Raw genomic sequence first — 23,245 nt, 5'->3', positions numbered from 1 at the left:
TAATCTCCAAGATTCTGAGGGAATGCTCGTTTGTTCTGCTAATAGCTCCGGCATGGCCTCACAGGTTTTGGTATGCGGATCTTGTCCGGATGGCATCTTGCCAACCATGGACTCTTCCGTTAAGACCAGACCTTCTGTCGCAAGGTCCTTTTTTCCATCCGGATCTGAAATCCTTAAATTTAAAGGTATGGAGATTGAACGCTTGATTCTTGGTCAAAGAGGTTTCTCTGACTCCGTGATTAATACTATGTTACAGGCTCGTAAATCTGTATCTCGAGAGATATATTATAGAGTCTGGAAGACTTACATTTCTTGGTGTCTTTCTCATCATTTTTCTTGGCATTCTTTTAGAATACCGAGAATTTTACAGTTTCTTCAGGATGGTTTAGATAAGGGTTTGTCCGCAAGTTCTTTGAAAGGACAAATCTCCGCTCTTTCTGTTCTTTTTCACAGAAAGATTGCTATTCTTCCTGATATTCATTGTTTTGTACAAGCTTTGGTTCGTATAAAACCTGTCATTAAGTCAATTTCTCCTCCATGGAGTTTGAATTTGGTTCTGGGAGCTCTTCAAGCTCCTCCGTTTGAACCTATGCATTCATTGGACATTAAATTACTTTCTTGGAAAGTTTTGTTCCTTTTGGCCATCTCTTCTGCTAGAAGAGTTTCTGAATTATCTGCTCTTTCTTGTGAGTCTCCTTTTCTGATTTTTCATCAGGATAAGGCGGTGTTGCGAACTTCTTTTGAATTTTTACCTAAAGTTGTGAATTCCAACAACATTAGTAGAGAAATTGTGGTTCCTTCATTATGTCCTAATCCTAAGAATTCTAAGGAGAAATCGTTGCATTCTTTGGATGTTGTTAGAGCTTTGAAATATTATGTTGAAGCTACGAAATCTTTCCGTAAGACTTCTAGTCTATTTGTTATCTTTTCCGGTTCTAGGAAAGGCCAGAAAGCTTCTGCCATTTCTTTGGCATCTTGGTTGAAATCTTTAATTCATCTTGCCTATGTTGAGTCGGGTAAAATTCCGCCTCAGAGAATTACAGCTCATTCTACTAGGTCAGTATCTACTTCCTGGGCGTTTAGGAATGAAGCTTCGGTTGACCAGATCTGCAAAGCAGCAACTTGGTCCTCTTTGCATACTTTTACTAAATTCTACCATTTTGATGTATTTTCTTCTTCTGAAGCAGTTTTTGGTAGAAAAGTTCTTCAGGCAGCGGTTTCAGTTTGAATCTTCTGCTTATGTTTTTCGTTAAACTTTATTTTGGGTGTGGATTATTTTCAGCAGGAATTGGCTGTCTTTATTTTATCCCTCCCTCTCTAGTGACTCTTGTGTGGAAAGATCCACATCTTGGGTAGTCATTATCCCATACGTCACTAGCTCATGGACTCTTGTTAATTACATGAAAGAAAACATAATTTATGTAAGAACTTACCTGATAAATTCATTTCTTTCATATTAACAAGAGTCCATGAGGCCCACCCTTTTTTGTGGTGGTTATGATTTTTTTGTATAAAGCACAATTATTCAAATTCCTTATTTTATATGCTTCGCACTTTTTTTCTTATCACCCCACTTCTTGGCTATTCGTTAAACTGATTTGTGGGTGTGGTGAGGGGTGTATTTATAGGCATTTTAAGGTTTGGGAAACTTTGCCCCTCCTGGTAGGAATGTATATCCCATACGTCACTAGCTCATGGACTCTTGTTAATATGAAAGAAATGAATTTATCAGGTAAGTTCTTACATAAATTATGTTTTTCTCTTGTTAAGTGTATCCAGTCCATGGATCATCCATTACTTGTGGGATACCAATACCAAAGCTTAAGTACACGGATGATGGGAGGGACAAGGCAGGAACTTAAACGGAAGGAACCACTGCCTGTAGAACCTTTCTCCCAAAAACAGCCTCCGAAGAAGCAAAAGTATCAAATTTGTAAAATTTTGAAAAGGTATGAAGCGAAGACCAAGTCGCAGCCTTGCAAATCTGTTTCACAGAGGCCTCATTTTTAAAGGCCCAGGTGGAAGCCACAGCTCTAGTAGAATGAGCTGTAATTCTTTCAGGGGGCTGCTGTCCAGCAGTCTCATATGCTAAACGGATTATACTCCGAAGCCAAAAAGAAAGAGAGGTTACCGAGGCCTTTTGACCTCTCCTCTGTCCAGAGTAAATAACAAACAGGTGAGATGCTTGGCAAAAATCTTTAGTAGCCTGCAAGTAAAACTTCAATGCACGGACTACGTCTAGATTATGCAAAAGACGTTCCTTCTTTGAAGAAGGATTAGGGCATAATGATGGAACAACAATCTCTTGATTGATATTCTTGTTAGAAACCACCTTAGGTAAAAACCCAGGTTTTGTATGCAGAACTACTTTATCTGAATGAAAGATCAGATAAGGAGAATCACAATGTAAGGCAGATAACTCCGAGACTCTTCGAGCCGAGGAAATAGCCATCAGAAAAATAACTTTCCATGATAGAAGTTTGATATCAATAGAATGAAGGGGTTCAAACGGAACCCCTTGAAGAACTTTAAGAACCAAGTTTAAGCTCCATGGGGGAGCAACAGGTTTAAACACAGGCTTAATTCTAACTAAAGCCTGACAAAATGCCTGAACGTCTGGAACTTCTGCCAGACGCTTGTGTAAAAGAATAGACAGAGCAGAAATCTGTCACTTTAAAGAACTAGCTGATAGTCCTTTGTCCAAACCATCTTGGAGGAAGGACAATATCCTAGGAATCCTAACCCTACTCCATGAGTAATTCTTGGATTCACACCAATGAAGATATTTACGCCAAATCTTGTGGTAAATTTTCCTGGTGACAGGCTTTCGTGCCTGTATTAAGGTATCAATTACTGACTCGGAGAAGCCACGCTTTGATAGGATCAAGCGTTCAATCTCCATGCAGTCAGTCTCAGAGAAAGTAGATTCGGATGATTGAAAGGACCTTGTATTAGAAGGTCTTGTCTCAGAGGCAGAGTCCACGGTGGAAAGGATGACATGTCCACTAGGTCTGCATACCAGGTCCTGCGTGGCCACGCAGGCGCTATCAATATCACCGATGCTCTCTCCTGTTTGATTTTGGCAATCAGACGAGGGAGCAGAGGAAACAGTGGAAACACATAGGCCAGGTTGAAGAACCAAGGCGCTGCTAGAGCATCTATCAGTGCCGCTTCTGGGTCCCTGGACCTGGATCCGTAACAAGGAAGCTTGGCGTTCTGGCGAGACGCCATGAGATCCAGTTCTGGTTTGCCCCAACGGAGAACCAATTGAGCAAACACCTCCGGATGGAGTTCCCACTCCCCCGGATGAAAAGTCTGACGACTTAGAAAATCCGCCTCCCAGTTCTCTACCCCTGGGATATGGATCGCTGATAGGTGGCAAGAGTGAGTCTCTGCCCAGTGAATTATCTTGGAGACTTCTGACATCGCTAGGGAACTCCTGGTTCCCCCTTGATGGTTGATGTAAGCCACAGTCGTGATGTTGTCCGACTGAAATCTGATGAACCTCAGTGTTGCTGAGGCCAAGCCAGAAGAGCATTGAATATTGCTCTTAACTCCAGAATATTTATTGGGAGGAGCTTCTCCTCCTGAGTCCATGAACCCTGAGCCTTCAGGGAGTTCCAGACTGCACCCCAACCTAGAAGGCTGGCGTCTGTTGTTACAATGGTCCAATCTGGTCTGCGAAAGGTCATACCTTTGGACAGATGGACCCGAGATAACCACCAGAGAAGAGAATCTCTGGTTTCCTGATCCAGATTTAGTAGAGGGGACAAATCTGTGTAATCCCCATTCCACTGACTGAGCATGCATAATTGCAGCGGTCTGAGATGCAGGCGCGCAAATGGCACTATGTCCATCGCCGCTACCATTAAGCCGATTACTTCCATGCACTGAGCCACCGTGGGGCGCGGAATGGAGTGAAGAACACGGCAAGCATTTAGAAGTTTCTATAAAATCTATCAGAGTCCCTAGGAAGGAAACCCTTGTGAGAGGAGATAGAGAACTCTTTTCTTCGTTCACTTTCCACCCATGCGACCTCAGAAATGCCAGAACTATCTCTGTATGAGACTTGGCAATTTGAAAGCTTGACGCCTGTATCAGGATGTCGTCTAGGTAAGGAGCCACCGCTATGCCTCGCGGTCTTAGAACCGCCAGAAGTGAGCCCAGAACCTTTGTAAAAATTCTTGGGGCTGTAGCCAACCCGAATGGAAGAGCTACAAACTGGTAATGCCTGTCTAGAAAGGCAAACCTCAGGAACCGATGATGATTCTTGTGGATCGGAATGTGAAGGTAGGCATCCTTTAAGTCCACTGTGGTCATGTACTGACCCTCTTGGATCATGGGTAAAATGGTTCGAATAGTTTCCATCTTGAATGATGGAACTCTGAGGAATTTGTTTAGGATCTTTAGATCCAAAATTGGTCTGAAGGTTCCCTCTTTTTTGGGAACCACAAACAGATTTGAATAAAACCCCTGTCCTTGTTCCGTCCGCGGAACTGGATGGATCACTCCCATTACAAGGAGGTCTTGCACGCAGCTTAGGAATGCCTCTTTCTTTATCTGGTTTGCAGATAATCTTGAAAGGTGAAATCTCCCTTGTGGAGGAGAAGCTTTGAAGTCCAGAAGATATCCCTGAGATATGATCTCCAACGCCCAGGGATCCTGAACATCTCTTGCCCACGCCTGGGCGAAGAGAGAGAGTCTGCCCCCTACTAGATCCGTTGTCGGATAGGGGGCCGCTCCTTCATGCTGTCTTGGAGGCAGCAGCAGGCTTTCTGGCCTGCTTGCCCTTGTTCCAGGACTGGGTAGGTTTCCAGGCCTGCTTAGATTGAGGAAAAGTTCCCTCATGGTTTGAAGTAGAGGGAGCTGATCCTGCACCTGCCTTGAAATTTCGAAAGGCACGAAAATTAGACTGTTTGGCCCTTGATTTGGCCCTGTCCAGAGGAAGGGTATGACCCTTACCTCCAGTAATGTCAGCAATAATTTCTTTCAAACCAGGCCCGAATAAGGTCTGCCCCTTGAAAGGAATGTTAAGTAATTTAGACTTTGAAGTCACATCAGCTGACCAGGATTTAAGCCATAGCGCCCTACGCGCCTGGATGGCGAATCCGGAATTCTTAGCCGTTAGTTTAGTCAAATGAACAATGGCATCAGAAACAAATGAGTTAGCTAGCTTAAGTGTTCTAAGCTTGTCAATAATTTCAGTCAATGGAGCTGTATGGATGGCCTCTTCCAGGGCCTCAAACCAGAACGCCGCCGCAGCAGTGACAGGCGCAATGCATGCAAGGGGCTGTAAAATAAAACCTTGTTGAATAAACATTTTCTTAAGGTAACCCTCTAATTTTTTATCCATTGGATCTGAAAAAGCACAACTGTCCTCAACCGGGATAGTGGTACGCTTTGCTAAAGTAGAAACTGCTCCCTCCACCTTAGGGACTGTACGCCATAAGTCCCGTGTAGTGGCATCTATTGGAAACATTTTTCTAAATATAGGAGGTGGGGAAAAGGGCACACCGGGTCTATCCCACTCCTTACTAATAATTTCTGTAAGCCTTTTAGGTATTGGAAAAACATCAGTACTCACCGGCACTGCATAGTATTTATCCATCCTACACAATTTCTCTGTCACTGCAATTGTGTCACAGTCATTCAGAGCAGCTAATACCTCCCCAAGTAACACACGGAGGTTCTCAAGCTTAAATTTAAAATTAGAAATCTCTGAATCAGGTCTCCCCGATTCAGAGACGTCACCCACAGACTGAAGCTCTCCGTCCTCAGGTTCTGCATATTGTGACGCAGTATCAGACATGGCTCTTACAGCATCTACGCGCTCTGTATCTCGTCTAACCCCAGAGCTATCGCGCTTGCCTCTCAATTCAGGCAATCTGGCTAATACCTGTGACAGGGTATTATTCATGATTGCAGCCATGTCCTGCAAAGTAATCGCTATGGGCATCCCTGATGTACTTGGCGCCATATTAGCGTGCGTCCCTCGAGCGGGAGGCGAAGGGTCCGACACGTGGGGAGAGTTAGTCGGCATAACTTCCCCCTCGACAGACCCCTCTGGTGACAATTCTTTTATAGATAAAGACTGATCTTTACTGTTTAAGGTGAAATCAATACATTTAGTACACATTCTCGTATGGGGCTCCACCATGGCTTTTAAACATAATGAACAAGTAGTTTCCTCTGTGTCAGACATGTTTGTACAGACTAGCAATGAGACTAGCAAGCTTGGAAAACACTTTAAACAAAGTTAACAAAGCAATATAAAAAACGTTACTGTGCCTTTAAGAGAAACAAATTTTGGCAAAATTTGAAATAACAGTGAAAAAAGGCAGTTACACTAACAAAGTTTTTACAGTGTATGTAACAAGTTAGCAGAGCATTGCACCCACTTGCAAATGGATGATTAACCCCTTAAAACAAAAAAACAGATTAACAAAACGAAAAATATGTTTTTTAAACAGTCATAACAACTGCCACAGCTCCTACTTTTGAAGCCTTTTGAGCCCATCAGAGATGTCCTATAGCATGCAGGGGACTGCTGAAGGAAGCTGAATGTCACAGTTTGTAATTTTAACTGCACCAACTGTAACTTTTATACTATAACAGTGTGGAAAAAACTAGGCCCCAATAAGTTGTATCACCAAAGCATATATAAAAACGATTAAACATGCCAGCAAACGTTTTATATTACACTTTTATAAGAGTATGTATCTCTGTTAATAAGCCTGATACCAGTCGCTATTAAATCACTGCATATAGGCTTAACTTACATTAATCCGGTATCAGCAGCATTTTTCTAGCAAGTTCCATCCCTAGAAATATGTTTACTGCACATACCTTATTGCAGGAAAACCTGCACGCCATTCCCTCTCTGAAGTTACCTCACTCCTCAGAATATGTGAGAACGGCAATGGATCTTAGTTACTTCTGCTAAGATCATAGAAATCACAGGCAGATTCTTCTTCTAATGCTGCCTGTGAGAAAACAGTACACTCCGGTACCATTTAAAAATAAACTTTTGATTGAAGTTAAGAAACTAACTATAATACACCACTCTCCTCTTACTACGTCCATCTTTGTTGAGAGTTGCAAGAGAATGACTGGATATGGCAGTTAGGGGAGGAGCTATATAGCAGCTCTGCTGTGGGTGATCCTCTTGCAACTTCCTGTTGGGAAGGAGAATATCCCACAAGTAATGGATGATCCGTGGACTGGATACACTTAACAAGAGAAAACATAATTTATGTAAGAATTTACCTGATAAATTAATTTCTTTCATATTGGCAAGAGTCCATGAGGCCCACCCTTTTTATGGTGGTTATGATTTTTTTGTATAAAGCACAATTATTTCCAAATTCCTTTGTTGATGCTTTATACTCCTTTCTTTATCACCATACTACTTGGCTATTCGTTAAACTGAAAAGTGGGTGTGGTGAGGGGTGTATTTATAGGCATTTTGAGGTTTGGGAAACTTTGCCCCTCCTGGTAGGATTGTATATCCCATACATCACTAGCTCATGGACTCTTGCCAATATGAAAGAAATTAATTTATCAGGTAAATTCTTACATAAATTATGTTTTTTGCTTTGGTAGTTAATGTATTGTTTCATTTTCCTGGCGTTCCCAAATCTATCTTTGACCACTGATTTTTTTGCACATATGTTTGCATACTCTGCAATGCCTACAACCTATGGATCCACTATATAAGGGATTCTTATGCCCATACCTTTCATAATGGCTTTTTACCCATTTTTAACACATGCATTTTCTATAGTTATACCAAAATTAAACCTGTTTTTCCCCTTGAGAGTGCTACTTCTTTTTTTCCCCTATTTAAGTATTGTTTTTTCCAATATTTCCAATTATTGAATAAAAAAGCAGAACACTACTACTGGTTTCTATTAGAAGGAAAGGTCTGCAACTCATCTTCTAAAACAGGATTTTAACCGTTCTTACACTAGAAACCATAAACCCTTCCACTGCAATAATGTAGCTGCAAAAAATGTTGAGGTTTCAAATAGAGTTGGGCCTTCGTGACCAAGATTTCAAAAGGGGTAAAGCCTTTGTGAATGTGCTTTCAAAAGGAAGCTGCTCCTTTGTGACCAGAATTTCAATAATAAAACAGCCAAAACAGAAACCTCAATGTAGTGAACAGGTTTTGCCTTTGCGGTCACAAAGGTGCAATCCCATTTGAAAACTCGGTCACAAAGGCACAATCCCGGTTATGAAGACGCCTGTACTGAAAGTGACAACCACAACAATACAAGTTTGAATTAAAAACAAAGAAACACATATACAGAAAGTGATTGCTAGATGTTATTTTTAGATGTTAGGGCACCGAGCTCACTTTTCCTAAAAATCCCCTTAGCGGTATGGAATATTACGTATTAAATACATATACATATGTAAATGTATGCACAGCCCACTGCATACAACTCTATTGTATAGTCTGAATAGAGCTTTAATTAATCTAGACCATGTACACAAATACACCTCTAAGATGTCGCCTGTGGCCATTACAGAATTTCTTGTGAATAATAAAATAGATTACAATCACCAAGAAAATATCGGCTCCATGTTAAAAATATGGCAAGCCAAAAACTCTGTTGCTGCTCTAAATAAAACAGCCGGAAACCCGCTATTGTGATCTCTTTGGGGGGAAAAAAAAGTGCCCTTAAAGGGACACTGAACCCAAATTTTTTCTTTCATGATTCAGATAGACCATGCAATTTTAAGCCACTTTCTAATTTATTCCTATTATCAATTTTTTTTCGTTCTCTTGCTATCTTTATTTTAAAAAGAAGACATCTAAGCTTTTTTTTTTACTCAGAACTCTGGACAGCACTTTTTCATTGGAGGATGAGTTTATCCACCAATCAGCAAGAACAACCCAGGTTGATTACCAAAAATGGGTCGGCATCTAAACTTACTTTCTTGCATTTCAAATAAAGAAACCAAGAGAATGAAGAAAATTTGATAATAGGAGTACATTAGAAAGTTGCTTAAAATGTCATGCTCTATCTGAATCACAAAAGAAATAATTTGGGTACAGTGTCCCTTTAATTGCCCGAAAACCCGCCCCCCAAAGACAAGAAAAATTGGCTGATATATTATGACAGAAATAAATATAAATTAATTTTAAAAATGGCTGATATATTATGACAGAAATAAATATAAATAAAAAAATGGCTGATATATTATGATAGACCCATATGTATTTAATGCCTGCAAGTTCTGGAACGACAAAGTACTACTGGTCCAGATCATATTACAGCCACTGAGCTAATCAGGGGAAGCATTTTGCTTTGCTGCCAGTCAGCTGCTGTTTTCACCTCAGGATTGGCAGTATATTGCTGATCCACAGTTAAATTTAGCTATAGCGATTAAACACATGTTAAAGATCCTTTATGACCTTTGTATTGGGACACAAGTGAAGGGGTTAAATAATTATCTTTATTTGTAAAGTTCCAGATTACACATCAGGAGAATTAGTAACGAATAATTTTGTATCACATTAAAAGCAGTTTCACATATTGTAAAAAGAAGAAGAGAAAATAGCATTTTCTAATAGGGATGCGCATTCGGATCTTTTGTGAGGATCCAAATGCGGAAGTAAGCAGCGGCTCGTGCCCTTCAGATATTTTTGTAGTCGGATTGATTCCTGTAAAAGATCCCCACACTAAGATCTCTGCAGTCCAGAACTTAGAGTGTAGATCGTTTACAAGAATCAATCCGGCTACGAAAATATCCAAAGGGCCTGTGCTGCTGCTTACTTCTGCATTCGAATCCTCACAAAAGATCCGAATGCGAATCCCTATTTTCTAATATAAACTGTATTTTAGATTCTTTACAGATTCATTCACTCAAACCAAGTACAGATGTTTTACATTGCTCATACCCAGCTCCTTAACAAATGTTTTCATGTGTAGATTTAAAGGGTGTATAACTGATCCTCCAGCCTCATACTGGGAACCTTCTATTTCCACCGTTGCCAAGCGACCTCCCACCTCTTCCTTCTCAAACAGGTCGATCTGGACATGTTTTCCATATTTCTGGCGCATGAAATATGCTGCCGACGACCCTCCAATTCCTGCACCAACAATTGCTAGAAAAAAAAACAGAGACAGACAGGAATATTGTCTTACATTTAAATGTGATACAGTAAAGGCTTAATTACACCATCACATAGACAATGTTTAATTAACACCCATTATTTTAAAGGCACAGTATTAAAGTTAAAATTAAACATTCATGATTCAGATGCAATGTAACAACTTTTCAATTTATTAAATTTGCTTTGCTCTCTTGGTATCTTTTGTTAAAGTGTAAACCTAGGTAGGTTGATAGGAGCTTAGGAGTGTGTGCATGTGTCTTTAGAATTCTATGGCAGCAGTGTTTGCAACTATGTATAACATTGCTATAGACATTGTTTAGCCAGATGTCTAACAATATGTGCACGCTCCTGAGCTCACCTAGGATTACTCTTTAACATAGGATACCAAGAAAACTAAGCTAAACTAATTAATAAAAGTATATTATAAAGTTCAGTATTCTCCCCATTACTTTTTTTAAAGGGTGCGCCACCCAGCTGATTATACTAACCACCCAGCTAAAATGTTAGCCAATATTAAGCTAAAATAAGCCAATATTAAAAATATTCAATGTTTATTGCACACCTTATCATTAAAATACAGTTATGTTAAACTAGGCGATAAGCCTGCCCAGAGGGCAGTCTACGTTTAAAAAATACAAACCCCCAAGCTAAATTTACAAAAAATTAAAAAAAAGTATATTACAGAAAAAAATAAACAAAGCTATTTAAAATAAAAAATTTAAACCTAAACTAATACCCCTATAAAACTAAAGAATCCCCCCCCCAAATAAAAACACCCCCTAATCTAATACTAAACTACCAATAGCCCTAAAAATTGCCTTTTGTAGGGCATTGCCCTAAGTTAAACAGCTCTTTTACTTAAAAAAAATTAAAAAAAAATAATACCAATTACCCCCTAACAGTAACCCCCCCAAATAAAAAATAAAAAACTAACACCCAAAAAACCTAAGCTATCCATTGCCCCTAAAGGGGCATTTGTATGGAAATTGCCCTTAAAAGGGCATTCAGCTCTTTTAAGGGGCATTTGTATGGGAATTGCCCTTAAAAGGGCATTCAGCTCTTTTACAGCCCATTAAAGTGAAAGTTTACAAACGCTAGGATTTACTTTTTAAACAAATAAAGGGGACTTTCATTCATGAAGTATAAGATACTTCATGTAGAAAGCTCCTTTATTTGTTTTAACTGATCGCCATTCTTAGCTGCTCCAGCACCATACGGCTAAAAAAAAAAATTTGCTAAGAGGTGACGTTTTCACCTCTTAGCTAATAGCCGTGCGGTAAATCCGCCTCCCATGGGCACCAAGCCGGATTTACCGCACGGCTAATTGGCTAAGAGGTGAAAACGTCACCTCTTAGCAAAAAATGCTAGGATTTACTTTCACTTTAAATCCCATAAAAAAAAATTTCTAAGACTAAGCCCCAAATAGGTACTCACCATTTCACCGGTCCGGCGGTGAAGGTCTTCTTCCAGACGGCTCCATCATCTTCTAGCTTCATCCGGATTGAAGGCGCCGGGGAGGTGCGGAGCAGCGGATCTGTAGTGGCTGTTCTCAGTGGCAGTCCTCAGCAGCGTGGAGGCTCCCCTTCATCCGATCTCCGGCGTACACTGAAAATTGAATGCAAGGTACTGCATTCAATTTGGGGTAACTTGCATTCCTATTGGCTGACATTTTGAAATCAGCCAATAGGAATGCAAGGCACCTCAATAAATATGGGGTACCTTGCATTCAATCTTCAGTGTGCGACGGACGATCGTATAAAGAGGAGTCTCCACGCTGCTGAGGACCGCTGCCGAGAACCACCCTGAGGATCCGTGCATCGGGGAAGCCAGCTCCGTACCTCCGTTGCACGCTGCCTTCGCTCTGGATGAAGATAGAAGATGATGGAGCCGCCTGGAAGAAGACCTTCTCCGCCGGTCTTCAGGAACGGTGAGTACCTATTTGGGGATTAGTTTTAGGATTTCTTTTTTTAAGATTAGGGATTTAATGGGCTGTAAAAGAGCCTATTGCCTTTTTAAAGGGCAATGCCCATACAAATGCCCCTTTAGGGGCAATAGGTACTTTAGGTTTTTTTAGTGTTTGGTTTTTACTGTTAGGGGAGGACTTAGTATTTTTTTTAATGTAAAAGAGCTGTTTAATTTATGGCAATGCCCTACAAAAGGCCCCTTTAAGGGCTATTGGTAGTTTAGATTAGGGGGTGTTTTTATTTTGGGGAGGGGGGCTTTTTTATTTTCATAGGGATTAGATTTTTTGTTTTTTGTTTATTTTTTATTTATTTTTTTGTAATTTTAGAGTTTTTTTGTAATTTCATGTTAGGTTTTAATTAAGTGTAACTTAAGTTTTGAGGTTATTTTAGGGGGTGTTAGGTTAGGGGGCTTAGTAATTAAATTAGTTATTTGCGTTATAGGGGGTTGGCGGTTTAGGAGTTAATAGGTTAATTAGGTTTATTGCGATGTGGGGGGTTGGCAGTTTAGGGGTTAATAGCTTAATTAGGCATATTACGATGTGGGGGGGTTGGCGGTTTAGGGGTTAATATTTTTAATTATGTAATTTGTGGAGTAGGGGTTAATTACTTTATTATTTTGCGATGTTGGCAAAATCGGTGTTGGTTAATACTTTGTGCGGGCGGTTAGGTTTTTTTTTTTTTAATTTATTTCTTGTGGGCGGTTACATGTTTTTTTGTTGTTTTTTTAAGGCTCTGTGTGTCTGTAGCATTTTAATTAGCGGGGACTAAAACTATGTTTGTTGCCTCCATTGAGCTTGTAAAGTTTCCCAAGAAAATCTGATGTTTAGAAACAGGTCTTGTCTATTTTGCTTAATATCTGTCCATTCTTATACTTTCATTTGTATATTAATGTTAGGGAAAAAATACAAGTGAACAGGAAATAGAGCGAGAATCCAATAACACAAGTTAGTAATTTGTGTGCTGTCACTTTGAGTGTGAATAAAGACATTTAACAGGAAGAGGAAAAAAAAAATCTAAATTCCTCTCATGTTTATTTTGACAGCTGAATCTATACCAAATCCATAAGAATTACTGTATAAGAGGGTATAATGGTTTAGCAACACAAACAACCATAAATGTCTTATGAAACAGTTATTTCTAGAGGCAATGAGATACACTGAAGGAGACCCCAAGTGGTTCCCAAAATGAGACTCGTTAAAAACGGTGGAATATGCCACCCTGTGCAGGAGATGCATCTCTAATACCCTCATGATTGATATACGCTACAGCAGTGGCCTAGTCAGATTTACAAGTCTAGGAAGAGCAGTGAGAGTCACTTGCTAATAAAGCAACAAGACAGATTACAGCAGTTCCATAAATCTGAGAAAAAGATCCAACTCTGAAGGTGACCACATTCCTTCAAATGGTCATAATGAATACAAATTGTAAACAAAGCAATCTATGTGTGGCATAGATATAAAATGCAATATAAATAAAAAAAAAGCTGTAGAATTGTGAATAAAAATAATTCAGGGGGGCGGAGCCAAGCGCTGACAGGAATGGCCGCTTAACAGAGAAGCTCTGTGTAAGGAGTAACCAAGAAAACCTAAAGAGCACCTTTGTTGCACACAATCAATCATTATAAAAAGTGAAGAGGTAACCCTCTAAGCCTATTACCCACACAGAAACACCGCCATCACACACAAAATTGAACTGCCAACTACGCCACTCAACTCAGCTCAATTACTCCTACAGAGAGCGGGGAGGACTTACAAGTTTTCAGTAAACGATCCTCTCTTTTGATCTCCCATGCAGGGCAGGACATTGTGCCGTTATACGATTTACAGCTTGCAGCTCTTATTCTCATTTCAATCTGAATTTAATTATGGCCCTCTACCTGACTAATCCACCATCTAGAATGCCCCCCCCAGCCTCCTTTCTCCCCCAAATTCAAAGCAGCTCCTGCCTGCTGATATACCCCAAACGCTATTACACTCTATATACCATTACTTTAACTTAATTTGCTTTATCATTAGCCTCCCTTAATACTAAGTCGCATTAGAAAAATGAGGTTCCATATATGTTAGTCTTTCCTATTATTGACATTTAGTTGATTTATTTACTTGGTTTACAAGTTAATATCCTTATATAGTCATTTATGAAGCAAGGCATTGTCTCACTGTCTATTGTACTGTCCTAGCCTGATAATACCTTGTATGTTCATTTTCTGTGTCAATGTATAAAAAAAACCCTATCAAAAAGATTCTTATAAAAAAAAAAGAATAATGTATAGAATTATGAAAGCCAAAAAGATTTGTCAAACGCCTCCAAAAAAGTTAATTCTGGGGAATCCTCCAACTGTGATCTGTATAACCATGGCCACTAACGGAACCATCATAAGGATTGTGCCCAGACAGAGAACACTGGGATCCCTGGCAAATGCAAAAAGAAAACAAGGGCAGCAAGGACTTTAGTGAACACCGGTATGCTTGTGGTCAACCCAATAGGTCAACATGCCATGAGGTCCCAAACAGGCTGAAAATGACCCACCATAGGGTTTAATAATAAAAAAAAAAAAAAAAATATCTGAATTAGTCTTGTCTCCCTACTCAATCAAAGGGACAAACTGAACCACCCCTGCAAGGAGGAGGTCATTGACTATAAAAAAGGAAAAGTAAATAGAGATGAGGATGTGAGAAATTGAAGGGAGTCCTGAAGGAAAATTATATTTGAAACCTCTCTCTGACAAAGATCATTCCCTTAAAAGGGACAGTCTAGTCAAAATTAAACTTTGACGATTCAGATAGGGCATGTAATTTTAAACAACTTTCCTATTCACTTTTATCACCAAATTTGCTTTGTTCTATTGGTATTCTTGGTTGAAAGCTAAACCTAGGTATGCTCATGTGCTAATTTCTAAGCCCCTGAAGGTCACCTCATATCTGAATGCATTTTGACATTTTTCACAACTAGAGGGCGTTAGTTCACGTGTGCTATATAGACAACATTGTGCTCACGCCCGTGGAGTTACCAAGGAGTCAGCACCAATTGGCTAAAATTCAAGTCTGTCAAAAGAACTGAAATAAGGGGGCAGTCTGCAGAGTCTTAGATACAAGGTAATCACAAAGGTAAAAAAACATTAATATAACAGTGTTGGTTAAGAAAAACTGGGGAATGATTAATAAAAGGGATTATCTATCTTTTTAAACAATAAAAATTCTGGTGTAGACTGTCCCTTTAATGGAGAATAACTATCTTCAACTGAAAGAAAAAAAAAAACCATGCACGTTACAGAGAAGAGAGAGAAAGAAAGAAAGAAAGAAAGAAAGAAAGAAAGAAAGAAAGAGAGAGAGAGAGAGAAAGAAAGAAAGAGAGAGAGAAAGAGAGAGAAAGAAAGAAAGAAAGAAAGAAAGAAAGAAAGAAAGAGAGAGAGAGAGAAAGAAAGAGAGAGAAAGAAAGAGAGAGAAAGAAAGAGAGAGAAAGAAAGAGAGAGAAAGAAAGAGAGAGAGAGAAAGAGAGAGAAAGAAAGAAAGAAAGAAAGAAAGAAAGAAAGAAAGAAAGAAAGAAAGAAAGAAAGAAAGAAAGAAAGAAAGAAAGAGAGAGAAAGAAAGAAAGAGAGAGAAAGAAAGAGAAAGAAAGAGAGAGAGAGAGAAAGAAAGAGAGAGAAAGAAAGAGAGAGAGAGAAAGAGAGAGAAAGAAAGAAAGAAAGAAAGAAAGAAAGAAAGAAAGAAAGAAAGAAAGAAAGAAAGAAAGAAAGAAAGAAAGAAAGAAAGAAAGAAAGAAAGAAAGAAAGAAAGAAAGAAAGAAAGAAAGAAAGAAAGAAAGAAAGAGAGAGAGAGAAAGAAAGAAAGAAAGAAAGAGAGAGAGAGAAAGAAAGAGAAAGAAAGAGAAAGAAAGAGAAAGAGAAAGAGAGAGAGAAAGAGAAAGAGAGAGAGAGAGAGAGAGAGAGAAAGAAAGAAAGAAAGAAAGAAAGAGAAAGAAAGAAAGAAAGAAAGAAAGAGAAAGAAAGAAAGAAAGAAAGAGAAAGAAAGAAAGAAAGAAAGAGAAAGAAAGAAAGAAAGAAAGAAAGAAAGAAAGAGAAAGAGAGAGAGAAAGAAAGAGAAAGAGAAAGAGAAAGAGAAAGAGAGAGAGAGAGAGAGAGAGAGAGAGAAAAAGAAAGAAAGAAAGAAAGAAAGAAAGAAAGAAAGAAAGAAAGAAAGAAAGAAAGAAAGAAAGAAAGAAAGAAAGAAAGAAAGAAAGAAAGAAAGAAAGAAAGAAAGAAAGAAAGAAAGGAGAGAAATAAATGTTCCTAAAGGGATCTGGGAGGGGGGGGGGGGCAGATAAACAAAAAAAAAAAACAATTTTCTGTAGTGTGTTTTTTATTATTATAAAAAGCCATTGTTTTTGAGCAAATTGGGTACTGGCAGGCAGGTTTGTGCACAATTTTTTGTGAACAATTTTTTTATTTGACCGCATTTGGCAGTGAAATGGTGGCATGAAATATACCAAAATGAATACTTTGGATTGTCTACTAAAAAAATACACACACACACACATAAAAATAATAATAATTATAGTAAATTATAAGATATGATGAAAATAAGGGTATCTTTAGAAAGTCCATTTAATGGCGAGAAAGTCGGTATATAATATGTGTGGGTACAGTAAATGAGTAAGAGGAAAATTACAGCTAAACACAAAAACCGCAAACATGTAAAAATAGCCCTGGTTCTTAAAGGGACACTGAACCCAATTTTTTTTATTGTGTGATTCAGATAGAGCATGCAATTTTAAGCAACTTTCTAATTTACTCCTATTAGCAAATGTTCTTCATTCTCTTGGTATCTTTATTTGAAAAGCAAGAATGTAAGTTTAGATGCCGGCCCATTTTGGTGAACAACTAGGGTTGTTCTTGCTGATTGGTGGATAAATTCATCCACCAATAAACAAGTGCTGTCCAAGGTTAATGCAAAAAGGCTAATGTGTTTGTCGAGCCCTGGGTTAGCATTAGGCATTTTTGTTCATACTTTGGGGTGCCTATTGAAAGACAATTGAATAATCGTGTTCAAGGTTACTGTTTCATTTGCGTTTACCAGAGAACTATTCTTTTTCTTGTGTTTAAAATGCAAATATAAATAGATAGTATATATTAAAATAAAATAGTGTAATACAGGTGGCCCTCGTTTTACAACGGTTCAATTTACACCGTTTCAGAATAACAACCTTTTTTCCCAGTCATGTGACTGCTATTGAAAAGCATTGAGAAGCAGTGCATTTATTAAAATAGCCAGTAGGTGGAGCTGTCCGCTTGTGTTGCAGTAAAGCCAAGCAAGCTGAAATTGTAAAAATGTGTCTTGAAGGTTTGGGCTTTTATCCTTGCCCACATTAACTATTAGTCAGTGTAATTATGTAGAACATATACATTCAATGGGCATAAATATTCCTATAAGAGATAACAAGGAGATTTACATTTTATTTTTTGATCATTTTATGTACCTAACTGAAAAAGTCTTCCGTGCTTATTTTCTGGTGCTTTCTGCTGCCGTCCATAAGTAACTACCTGTGAATTACTGATATCTTCTCTGGAGTGGCTGCATCGAAGATCACAGGCAATCCGGAGACTATGAAGAAATAATTCCTGCCACGCATTTGGAAGGCACTGCTAGACACAGAAGTTCCTTTCGTGTTTTTCAAATGGGGAACTGGCGGTATTTTTAGCAATTCATTGGTGCTTAGAAAAGAATGCCCTTAAAGGGATATGAAACCCAAACATTTTCTTTTGTGATTCAGAGTCAGACGGAGCACATCATTTTTAAAATTTGCTTAATTCCCATGATATTTTGTTTTGAAGAAATACCTAAGTAGGCATCTGGAGCATTAAACGGCAGGAAATAGTGCTGCCATCCAGTGCTCTTGCAAATGGATTCTTGCAAAACTGCTACCATATAGTGCTCCAGAAATGGGCTGCCCACTAAGAATATGTCCCTGCTTTTCAACAAAGTATACCAAGAGAACAAAGAAAATGTAATAGAAGTATTGACCTGAAAAACCCTTAAAGTGAATGTAAATTTTGATGCTAAAGTGCCCAGTTTTTAAAACTTCAAACAAAAACAGGGACACTTTAATTCATCAAAATTTACATTTCACTCCTGTTGTGATAAAAAACGTACCTTTTAATCTTCACAGCAGCTCCAGCTTCCTCCGGTCTCACAAGCCATTTCTGATGTCAGAAATGATTGATAGGTCATCCTCCAATCACAGCTTCCCCCCGGAGGAATCAGTGTCTGATTCAACGCTGTGATTGTAGGAAGCCGGATGCCTCATTTCAGACCCAGGAAGAGGCTTTGAAACGGGTTGAGGAAGCTGGAGCTGCTGTGAAGATTAAAAGGTAAGTTTTTTTCTCAACAGGAGTGAAATGTAAATTTTGATGAATTAGAGTGCCCCTGTTTTTAATCGAAGTTTTAAAAACCGGGCACTTTAGCATCAAAATTTACATTCACATTAACGACCAGCGACATACAGGGTATGTTGCAGTCGTTAAGGAGTTAAGATATATGAAATATTAATAAATGTTTTGTTCGAATTTTGTCATGGAGGCGTTTGTTTTACAGTATTTTTGTCCTATTAGGTTTTGCAAGCATAAACAGGGGTGCCATATGGCCTTGCACAGTTTGAGAATATATTATATAGTGTTAGATGGAAAAACACTCACATGTGGTGTTGCACCAGTAGCAGAAAGGTGTAAAGAAGACAAGCTGGGACCACTCAGTCATCCAGCAGACAGTTCTCCCACAAACCACCAGCAAGGCAGGGCAAGCCAATCACAAGCTCACATCGAAACCCTCCCCCAAACACAGAAAAACCTCATTCTTAAAACAATATATAAATATCTGCACACGGTGATAAGACTGTAGCAAATAGTAAATATATAATGTTATAATGATTAAAAAAAAAGAGTCAATAAAGTTTGCGTAAAAAAATAAACATATAATATATATGAGATAGTGATATCGTAATGCCCTACGCTAAAATGTGTTTAGGGGAGAGTTTCGATGTGAGCTTGTGATTGGCTCAGTCTTACGCACCACACAGACTCTCCTAATCTGCAATTAATAGTAATGGAGTTTGTTTGTTATATATAGCAAGTTTATTTATCATCTGTACAAGCCTGATAAAACAGCCTAACTAGCTGAGAAACACATTGCTTGTTTTTAAATGTTTTAATAAATGTAAGCTATTTATCTTACACTTGCTATTTTATTCTTTGGATAAACCATTCATCCTACACTCTGATTGATTCACCTAGGAAAATCGCCCTGCCTTGCTGGCGTTTTGCGGGAGAACTGTCTGCTGGATGACTGAGTGGTTCCAGCTTGCCTTCTTTACACCTTTCTGCTACTGGTGCAACACCACATGTGAGCGTTTTTCCATCTAACACTATATAATATATTCTCAAACTGTGCTAGGCCATGTGGTGCCCCTGTTTATGCTTGCCATCCACAGATTGTTGATTTGGGGAGTTGGACCCAACACACCCCCTCAGAGAGCAGCCTGGGCCTAGATAACTTCACCTTGACCTCATTGGTTTCCCTCAAGGACACTCACAATTTTATGACATTGCTGGACTTATTTCCTTGGCTACATTTTTTATTTATTGTTTTTATTTCTTAAAGGAAAAATAAACTATGAGACATATCCAGGCAGCATTATCAAATATTCATAAAATAAGTATGACTTTCATTCATCTTTTTTTTTTTTGACTGTTCTCTTTAATCGTACTTTTCTTTTACCTTTTAAAACGAGCGCTTCTATCGACGTAACTCTGCCTTTGTATTTTTTGATGATGTTTCTAATAGAGACCGTTTCAATTGGTCCCCCACTGGCGTCCCAACATACCCAATTACCGCCAACCAATATATGTACACATGCACGACTTTCTTGATATTGCGGCCGTATCATATGCGCGTCCGTGTATAACGCATGTGCATTAATATTTTTGAAGGCATCTTTTCCAGCAACGCTATTTCACGATCGTAGCGACTATTTGATTCATTTGAAAAAATTATTTAGTAAGTATATGCAATGTTATTTGGCTCGTTTTCCAATTTTAAATAATTTGATGTTTGCAAACTTTATTGTAATGATTAACGGATATCTATTATAATACACTAAATACGGGGAATAACAAGTTATGCGCGACGGTACACGTAAGAGCTGGTGGGATCGATCTTAAGTGTAATGTACATAGATACGGAAATGGTCGGGTGGGAGGAGTAACGGAATCGGGTAGGCAATTTATGATATAAATAACTTAGAAATCAGCATATTTAGAGAGAGAGAAAAAAAAAAAACTTAGGGACTATTAAAGGGACACTGAACCCATATTTTTTCTTTTGTGATTCAGATAGAGCATGCAATTTTAAGCAACTTTCTAATTTACTCCTATTATCATTTTTTCTTTGTTCTCTTGCTATCTTTATTTGAAAATGAAGGCATCTAAGCTTTTTTCTTAGTTCAGTACTCTAGACAGCAATTTTTTATTGGTGGATGAATTTATCCACCAATCAGCAAGGACAACCCAGGTCATTCACCAAAAATGGGCCGGCATCTAAACTTACATTCTCGCATTTCAAATAAAGATACCAAGAGAATAAAGAAAATTTGATAATAGGAGTAAATTAAAAAGTTGCTTAAAATTTCATGCTCTATCTGAATCACGAAAGAAAAAATGTGGGTTCAGTGTCCCTTTAATATCTCATATACAGCAATCCATAATCTTAATGCTGAGGCTGAAAATTTACTTTTTCTTTAAAGAGAACGCCCTTTTGTTTCTATTGTTCTAGTATCTATTAGGTTTTGGCTGTTCTTCCAAAAAATAATCCCTTATGTTAAAAAATGGAAAACACCTAATGCTACAGTTGGCATTAATTATCCACGCCCATGTTATGCCCAACATTAATTCTCATTCCCTAAACCTGATTGATTAATTAAACTCCAAAATATAAAGAGGAGAGTTTACCATTACTTTAATAGCCCACCCTATGGGATGGTACCAACCAGAGTGCAGCCTCTTTTTTATAATAATAATATTATAAGTATGCCACAAGACAGTTATGTTTACTAATGGAAGTATATTGCAAAAAAATGTTTTTATTTCAAATTGAAATGCATCCATGCACACTTCAATTTTGGCCTTTCTATCCCTTTAATATAATCAATAATAAAAATGTATATAATTTTCTTTCAACCAATAATTCCATAGTGCAAGGTGCCACTATTATTCTGTAATAAAATATATACCAAAATTATAATGAATATTTTTGTAATAATTGGTGTCCTCTGACCAAATAAAATTCCTAAAATAAATAAAACAGAACCAGTCAATTTAAAATGACCTTAATGCACATATAGGGTCTTACATTTCGGGTATCACACTTGGCTTATTAATTTGGTGCCATGTCAAAACTATATGTGAATATCAGTGACTGAGGCTGCTGTGACTGCATCTGAAATAGTAAAACTGAAAAATGGCAGCAGATGTAATTTTATACATTGGATTGCTGTAATAATTTAGTGCAAGACTCCACAAAAGTCTTATAATGTGTTTTGTGCCCCTAATATGTCTATGGTGAGACAGTGTATATCTACTTATTTTCAGAACAAAGTGCATCATGGTGCAAAGTGACAAAAATAAATACAAAGAGTATAACATATTCTGAAATTAATTCCTAGCTGTTCTTTAACATATACACTATTAAAGATAAAATACTTATAGCAACTATTAAATGCCATTAGTACAAAAATATAAACAATGTTGGTACAGGTATAAGAAATAGACCAACAGTATACAAAAAAAGTTATATATAATAATATTAAAGTCAGTTGCATGCTGCTGCCTGCAAAACCAACAGAGCTCTGCGTGTGTGTTCTAGATGTCTGCAGTGCAAGTGCAGAATTACAGGTCAAAATCCAGGTTTTATAACAGACACCAAGGAGCATAGAAGAAATAGGTGTGTTGAAAAGAATTACACAAACCATTTTTGTCTGTTGCAATTGGTGGATTTTTTTTTTACCGTTGGGAATACAATAACTCTCTCGACATATGTACAAATATCACAACTATATAACCGAACAACACGCAGATCTTTTCACACAGCTGGCCTTAGTTCTCTCTCCCCCGCGCATTATATTTCTTCCTATCCACCATTGTTCCTACATCTAAACCCTCCTTCTCCCCCCCGCACACTCTCCCTTCTCCCCCCGCACACTCTCCCCTCTCCCCCTCACAGACTTCCCCTTCCTTCTCGCGGAATAGTGTTGACTTCTTACCTATCCTACTAGGTGGGTGCCGAAGCTCTTCTGCTCGCACATTCCACAGGCTGTATAGTAGTAAGCAGCCCCATAACGTACAGACAGCCGAGAACTTCATACTGCCCTATTGCTTGACTGTGTGTTCTCCACACTGCGCATGTGTGTGAACTTCCCCATCCTCACAACGCTGATATACTTATATATCTAGTCTGTTCTGACTGCTTACTGGCAGTGGCAGCAGTTAGTAAACTCAAAACCTTCCTGGTTTTGAAGAATAACCTGAAGGCATTTCTTCTACTTTACATACACTCAACTTTATAGAACTGCTGCTGCCAGTCTTGTGAGCCTAATTGTGCCGTACCCTCCCGAGATGTACTAGCTCAGTGTGTCTCCTCTGGTTGTCTGGTCAGCAGAGCACCATCTGTGAGCGGCAGATTGAGAGAGATAGCATTGACAGTAGAGGTGGCAGGGCCATCCTTCTTCCATCTCTTCTCTCGGTCCCCTTCCCTCTCTCTACAGTCTCTCCCTATCACTGGAGCAGTCAGCACAGACAATCCTATTTACACCTAGAATAGCCCCTTAATTAATACCCTCAATGTTGGTTTAGGTCTAATGTGGCCGTGTCTCCAAACATCCAGTAACCACATGAAAATTAGCACAGCCTTGTCTTTCCCTCCTGCCTGGCATCCCTGCAAAGGGCAAGTGATGGGGCAGTGCTGGTTAACAGCATTATCAGCAATAAGCACGTTAAGCATTTGCTTATATCCCACAAAGAATCCCTTGAGCAATCAGCAAGGAACATTAGCTCAATCCTGTTTATAGAGATTTATTTTTTCTTGAGGGGGGTCAACATTTTACATTTTAAAATGTATTTTACACTTAAAATAAA

At 38.5% G+C, this 23,245-nt stretch overlaps 1 protein-coding gene across 1 annotated transcript in view; it reads right to left on the bottom strand.

Moving 5' to 3' along the window:
- Window positions 1-22,525, bottom strand: part of PCYOX1 (prenylcysteine oxidase 1) — a 188,798-nt gene extending 166,273 nt beyond the window's left edge. Inside the window, exons 1-2 of the mRNA XM_053718162.1 lie at window positions 22,375-22,525; window positions 9,908-10,114 (exon numbers count right to left, since the gene is read on the bottom strand). Coding sequence (XP_053574137.1) covers window positions 9,908-10,114; window positions 22,375-22,474 — 307 coding nt within the window. The 5' untranslated portion in view covers window positions 22,475-22,525. The remainder of the gene's footprint in view (window positions 1-9,907; window positions 10,115-22,374) is intronic.
- Window positions 22,526-23,245: the final 720 nt, after the last annotated feature.

The sequence above is a fragment of the Bombina bombina genome, chromosome 6, assembly GCF_027579735.1.
Source record: "Bombina bombina isolate aBomBom1 chromosome 6, aBomBom1.pri, whole genome shotgun sequence".
Taxonomy (NCBI): domain Eukaryota; kingdom Metazoa; phylum Chordata; class Amphibia; order Anura; family Bombinatoridae; genus Bombina; species Bombina bombina.
This window is presented reverse-complemented; position numbering and strand designations above follow the sequence as displayed.